The 7,219-nt window shown below is 50.1% G+C and overlaps 1 protein-coding gene across 1 annotated transcript in view; it reads left to right on the forward strand.

Annotated features, from left to right (window-relative positions):
* The window catches only part of AUTS2 (activator of transcription and developmental regulator AUTS2), a 25,538-nt gene extending 24,430 nt beyond the window's left edge, over positions 1-1,108 (forward strand). Inside the window, 1 exon segment of the mRNA XM_024764139.1 lies at positions 1-1,108. This exon segment is cut by the window's left edge and continues 130 nt beyond it. Within this exon segment, the coding sequence (XP_024619907.1) occupies positions 1-817 (817 nt within the window). The 3' untranslated portion in view covers positions 818-1,108.
* Positions 1,109-7,219: the final 6,111 nt, after the last annotated feature.

Genomic DNA, 7,219 nt, shown 5'->3' on the forward strand with positions numbered 1-7,219 from the left:
CCTGCCTGCCGAGGCCCCGCAGAGCCACCGGTCCTCGGAGCCGCCGCCGCCGCCACCGCCGCCACCCAGCTCCTCGGCCAGCGTGCACCCGGGGCCCTTGGCCTCCATGCCCATGACCGTGGGGGTGACGGGCATACACCCCATGAACAGCATCAGCAGCCTGGACAGGACTCGCATGATGACGCCTTTCATGGGCATCAGCCCCATCCCGGGCGGAGAGCGCTTCCCGTATCCTCCTTTCCACTGGGACCCCATCCGGGACCCGTTGAGGGACCCCTACCGGGAACTTGACATTCACCGGAGAGACCCGCTGGGCAGGGACTTCCTGCTGAGGAGCGACCCTCTGCATCGTCTCTCGGCCCCCCGGCTGTACGAAGCCGACCGCTCCTTCAGGGACCGGGAGCCCCACGACTACCACCACCATCACCACCACCACCCGCTGTCGGTGGACGCGCGGCGGGAGCACGAGCGCGGGGCGCACCTGGACGAGCGTGAGCGCCTGCACGTGCTCCGCGAGGACTACGAGCACCCGCGGCTCCACGCCGTGCACCCCGCCTCCCTGGACGGACACCTGCCGCACCCCGGCCTCATCGCGCCCGGCCTGCCCAGCATGCACTACCCACGCATCAGCCCCACCGCGGGCCACCAGAACGGACTGCTCAACAAGACGCCCCCGACGGCGGCGCTCAGCGCGCCTCCGCCGCTCATCTCCACGCTGGGGGGCCGCCCCGTGTCCCCCCGGAGGACTACCCCTCTGTCCGCGGAGATCAGGGAGCGGCCGCCCTCCCACACGCTGAAGGACATCGAAGCCCGGTAAGGAGAGGACGGGACGCGAAGAGGACGAAGAGAGCCCGCGGCCGCAGGCGCCAGACTCGAGAGAGTGCGCAGGCAGAGGTCCCGCGTCTCGACCCACGCAGACGGGGCGGGGGGAGCCCCCAGCACTTCCCCTTGTAAAAAGTGTATAGACTCAGTGCAGATTTTGAAATGTTTTTGTATATTCTATGTTGAAATTTTTCAGATCTTTTAGCCGATTCGTATGTTCTCACGTCTCCCCACTCTTTTGGTTTCTCGTATAAAACTTTTTGATTCGAACCAAAACAGTGAAGATGACAACACACATAATGCGGGGGGGCGGGCGGGGGTAGGAGACAACAGTCCACACAATCCATCGTGCAGAGGGTCTTTCAGATGAGAAGGGAAGGCTGTGTACATAGTTATGTAAAAAAAAAAAAAAAAAGATTGCTTCATGAGCTAATGGTTCATATATGCAAAGGGTAAGATGAAAGCTTTACTTTGTACAGATGTAAATAGATAAAGATTAAGTAACATAATACATTAATACTTCTTAAAATGTGCTATTTGCAGACTTTATATCAGTGAGCACAGTCGGCTTCGGCTGTGTTCCCATGTATTGTTCTAGACAGCTAAACCCTTCAACTATGCAATGAATGTTAGGGCTTTTCACAAAAGCCCGCCTAACTCAAAGGAGCCTTTTCAAGTCCATTTACAACATACTTAAGGTCATATTTTCCCTGAACAAGCGCTTATGTGATATGACTCTGTTTTCCTTGCTTGTTATTTCAAACGGAGAAACACCCGATTTTGCAAATTGGACCCCAGGCCGAAACTTTGCATCTGAAGTTGCTGCTTGTGGGCCTTTGGGGGAAGTGGGGAGTGCAGCCCCGGAAAGGTAACCGAGGCCCTGAACAACCAGTGCCAGGGAGGATGGGAGTTGTCAGATGCCAAAATCAGGGGACACAAACAGGCCGCCAGCATCTCGTCACCATCAGTCACGTGATTTCACACACCCCTCATGTGGGAACCATGCGTTTTTTTAGTGTGTCCTGTTTCCTATCTGTACACACCTCCTTGTTCTGTAATGAGATTCAGTTACACCCAAACAAACAGATCCTGAAAGAAAGCTTCGAGTTTTCTCAGATGATGGATATGTTTTCACTGTATTCAATAACTGAGGAAGTTAAGGTGCAAATTTCCTAGCGTGGCTCACCACGTTCCCGTCGGTAATCAAGCCCGGGAGTAGCCGAAACAGGTCAACCTTGTGGGGCCGGGGAGCATTCCAGAGGGTGAAAGGTGGCGGAGAGACGGTCTTGCGTGTGCGTGTGTTTTTGAGTTTGCATCAAATCTGTCTCTTCATGATACTTTTATAATACATTCAGCCTCTTGTCTACATATTTGGAGAGAATATGACTTTACTAGCAAAGAAATACAATATATCTTGTCTACTGGACTGTAAAATATATGTATGAAATAAAATTAGTTCCATTTGGTCTTCTAGTATATTAAAGTGCTATCTGACGTTGTTATCCTGTTTTTGCAAAAAAAAAAAAAGTTAACTACAGACCATTGTTTCTAATAAGCAGAGAGATCTATTTTAGTAGTCAACTGAAGGTTTAGTTGTGAGCTTCAGATTTTGTGAATTCCAGATGTTGTGCAGTGTTTTTTTTTTTTTAAGACAACAACTAAAAAGGAAAAAAAAAATCCAAGGAATATGTACACTGGAACCGTAGTGGTAGCTTTCAGTATTGTAAAGAGATCGTTCTATACAGACCTTTTTGCTGTTCCTCCTGTATGTAATAAAGTCCTTTCTAGATCCTATGTGAAAAGAAACGTGAAGCGACTGAGTCTCCAGCATGTTCTCATCGGCGGAGCCTTCTTGTGTTATGTAAACTGTGCCATGTTATTAAAAAATGTGAACTAAGCTTCCAGCTGCTTGTTTGTGTGGGATGGCCAACCTTACCACAGTGAAGAAGCCATACTTGCAAGACAGACAGGGCTTTGGAAGAGAAACACCTTGAACCCTTGAGTGACGACGGAAGGCTGACTGCCCTCCCTGACCCACGTAGACACTGCCAGTTAGTTTCTGTAAACGTCTGCCCTCTACCCAATCAGGAATTTTTTTTTTTTTTTTTTTTGGTATGTTCTAAGCAAAGTCCTGTAAGTCCTGGGAAGGTGCTTTTAGATTTCGTAGGTGATACATGTGTGGGCTGATTTAGCCAGCACCCTTTGTGTCTCAGGCCTCCTTCAAAACTCAGCGTGTGCTCTGTCTGCGTTGATGACAGATCTGATCGAGGCCCTTTGCCAGCAGCCGGTGCTTGCCTGTTCTTGCCATTACAACCTGTGGACTCAGTCTGTTGTATGAAAGTTCAGACTTTCCAGGTATTTTGTTCCTGTCTTTTTCCTGTGTCTCACTAAACTACATGGTGTAACCCTCATCAGCTTGCAGACCTCTCCCTCGTCCTCTGAAATTTGTTTTTTCAAGATGTAAAAATTGTTAGATTTTCTGGTGTCAATACGATGCCATTGTCGTTTGGATGAGATGGTTTGGACGGGTGTCTGAATCCTAACTGGACAAAACAAAAGCAGTCCGGCTTAGCAAGGATGCGGGTGGCCGCTGTCGGAGAAGATGGACTGGAAGCGAACAGAAACCAGGGGCTTGGTGTCTGTGCCTGCAGCTCTGCGGGGGGGGTTGGGACGGGGGGCTCTGGAAGGCTCCCGACTGGGGGTACTAGGCTCACGGGCTTGGAAATCTGATGCTGGGCTTAAATAAAGGCCCACTTCACTCAGCCCTGCTTTTATGCTGATACCCGGCTCCCAGACTAGAGAAAATAACTTGAAGAAAAACTAGTAGGTTGGAAAACGTGATAAACTGTGTTTTTCCAAATCAGGCAATTCTCGGGACCTTCCCAAGACTCGCCATCAGCGGGCGTGCCTTGCTATTTCTGGCAGACTGCCCAGCTTTCTCCCGCACATCTATTTCCAGGCCGCCATCTGCAATGTGAGACCGGAAGTTACTGTCAAATCAGTCATGGTATTTAGTCCCCGAGGCTTTATTCCTCTCAACCTGTGCATATTTTCCCTCTAATTATGTTCTGCTCCCCGGCATTGATGGGTACCAGCACCAATTTGATTTCCTGCTAACCTATAGATGCTCTGATTATCTCCACAATCTCTGACTGACAGTGATCTTGTTACCTTCGAATGGTACATGACAAGTAAAAGAGCGAATACCATGATGCAATAAGTACCATCTCGGACGGATATTCACAACAGTGTTGGCTGTTGATCCTTTCTTCTGCCTCAAAGTGGATGAGAGGAAATAAGATACGACTGTCCATGTACATACCTTCATAGCATAAACAGACACTGCCTTTAGCCATGCAGCTGTGGGTGCCCAAGGTGTGTGTGTGTATCCGTCCTGAGGAGCAAACTTGGCCTCAGTGCTATTAAATCGGTTGAAGGAAAGGTGACAAAGTGACATGGGCTTTTTCACATATTATTTTTTAAACTTTGCCATCCTTTTTTTTTTTTTCCCCGTATGAGTTTCTGAACAATTTCTTAGACATGGGAAGTTTCCTTTCAAGATAATAGGGTTATTTATCAGATAGAAAATAATATCATCAAAGACGGTTCCACACGATGAAATTGCTGGTCTCCTTGAGCACTACAGAAGCACAAAGCTAGTTTGTAGGATCTCACACCAGAACTGCCCGAAGCCTCCAATGGGGAGCTTAGACCAGCAGGCAGGGGGCCTGCAGCCACCCCGGTGCCTTCCGTTCTCAGTGACCTTGAGAAAAACACAGAGCTTGTCTGGAACTGTTTCTTAATGTGTAAGATGAGAACATCTGAATATAACAAGACCTAAAACTGGGCAGGTTGCAAGCCCATCAGAATGGATAGAGTTTCATGTGCACAGTCCCAGAGCCCATGGAAGTTGTATAGAGAACGGCCCACACAAAAGACAAAGTAACTTTTCCTTTTTACCAACTCAGTGCCAGTGCCACAAGGATTCTTTTTTTTAATAAATTTAATAAATTTATTTATTTATTTTTGGCTGTGTTGGGTCTTCGGTGCTGTGCGTGGGCTCTCTCTAGTTGCAGCGAGCGGGGGCTACTCTTCCTTGCGGTGCGCAGGCTTCTCATTGTGGTGGCTTCTCTTGTTGCAGAGCACGGGCTCTAGGTGCATGGGCTTCAGTAGTTGTGGCACTCGGGCTCAGTAGTTGTGGCACTCGGGCTCAGCAGTTGCGGCTCACGGGTTCTAGAGTGCGGACTCAGTAGTTGTGGCACGTGGGCTCAGTAGTTGTGGCGCATGGGCTTAGTTGCTCCGCGGCACGTGGGATCTTCCCGGACCAGGGCTTGAACCCGTGTCCCCTGTATTGGCAGGCGGATTCTTAACCACTGCGCCACCAGGGAAACCTGTCATGAGGATTCTTTGCCAAAGATTTGCAGACATGGTGGTTCCAGGGTTTCTAACTCACAGGCCTGGGTGTTTCTCACCTGGTGGGTGGAAGGAGGCACTAGGGCAGGGTCTGGGGGGAGCATCTGGGGTATTGGCCAAAATGTTTACTGACCCCCTGATGCAGGCGACCTGGAGTTTAGCCTCTGAGCCGGTGTTTGGAGACTCAACGTGGCCCGGAAGAGCAATGGACCAGAAGCCTTCAAGGCCCGTGTCCTCAGCAGGTCCCAAGCAAACTGGCCTCAGTTTCCTCAGCTGTCACTTGAATGGGTTGGCTGATGTTTAAGGTTTCTTCAAGCTCTGTATCTCTCTTGGGACTCAGGTTACTTTTTAAAACCTTGTTTACCTTTTCACACCAGTTCCCCTTGTTTCTTGGCGTTTATGTACAGGATCTATTCCCAAAGGCCCTGCTGTCAGGAGCTGAGCCACTGACTGAGGTCAGACCCAAAGCCATCTCCACGAAGCCTCCCCTGAGGGCCTGTTTCCTGCTTATTCCCCCTCTTTGGACCCTCCTAGGGTTGAGCTTGCTCTCCGAGCTCCTCTCCCCCTCCCTCCACTCAGCCCTTCCCCTTCTGGGTTCCACGGGACCCATCTTCTCTACTGCAGGATGGTCAGCCCCTCAGGACACGCGCCCCAAACAAGGCCCGCACTAGGTGGGTGAGGCCACTCCTGGCTGGTTCCCTGAACTGCACGACTGCACAGAACCTTGGCGCGCAAACCTTCTTGACTGTAACCCACATCCATCGTGCTTATACAGGGCATGCGCACACGCCTGGCACAGGTCTGATGAAGCAATACCCTTGCTGTGTGCAACGAACTCTGCTTTTTATTCTGTCCTCTTTTTATTCATTCTTTGAAATGCTGTTCGCACCCACTAGTTCATCTCATGCCTTTGGAATCTTGGGTCTCAACCCCTAGTTTGAAACTAGTATCACGGAAGAAATCCTCCAGACTCTAAAGGAGGGGGAGAGCCACCTGGGCAGAGAGTCAAGGCTGTCTTCTTCTCTTGTCCTTCAACTGCTACCCTGTCCTCTAACCTGACTCTCCCTAAACCCCCTCTCCATGCTGCTGCCAGTTCTGCTCACATCTCTCCCAGGTTCCAAACCATCCCTGATTTAAAGAGGACACCAGAGTGGAACCTGGATTCTCGTCCAGCCTGCAAAGTCCTGCCTCTCTAGTGCCTGGGAACCTGTCAGCGTCATCTCCGCAGGCCTTTCCCAGCACACACTGGCCACTCACACCTCTTTGTTTTTATTCCCTTTGCTGTCTCTTCTCCGTCTGGCAAACTGAGGCTCACTTCAAAGGCCTTCACCTCCAGGAAGCCTCCCCTGACTGCCCCTTGTTCCCCATCATAGTTCACTGCTTAGAGACTAATGGTTCTCAAAGTGTGGTCCCCAGACCAGCATCAGCACCAGGGAACTTGTTAGAAACACAGATTCTCAGACCTCCACCTCTAACCTCGTGAATCCGCTGCAGAGTGGGGCCCAGGGATCTGTGTTTTCACAAGCCCTCCCGGTGATTCTCACACACAATCAAGTTTGAGAACTACTGCCTCAGACTGTGTAAAAAGGTCAAGGTGAAGTTCTGGCCAAAAGCTGCAGAAAGAATCACTGGGCGACAGAAAATGATTCTGGAGGAGAAGCTCTGTTCTCTTTGACTTTTCAGCCTGACCCGCCATCCTGCTGGACCATAAAGAGGCTGTAACCTTGTTGGAGCCAGAAAGACATTTTCTGCTTCCAGGGCTATCCTGATTCTCACTAGCTCTCATCTTGAACTCATGCATCACTAACAGTATGAAATGTCAAAGAGGTCAGCCCCTCCTTAGCAGTAATGACAGTAGCCAGTGTTAACGGAGTGCTTTTTGCATGCACTGTTGTGCTTCCCACATGGACTCTCTCCCTTAATGTTTTCAACAGCCTTACAAGGTGTAACCCCGATCGGACAGTGAGAACAATAAAGCCCAGAG

The sequence above is a fragment of the Neophocaena asiaeorientalis genome, unplaced genomic scaffold (assembly GCF_003031525.2).
Source record: "Neophocaena asiaeorientalis asiaeorientalis breed wild unplaced genomic scaffold, Neophocaena_asiaeorientalis_V1.1 scaffold490, whole genome shotgun sequence".
NCBI lineage: Eukaryota > Metazoa > Chordata > Mammalia > Artiodactyla > Phocoenidae > Neophocaena > Neophocaena asiaeorientalis.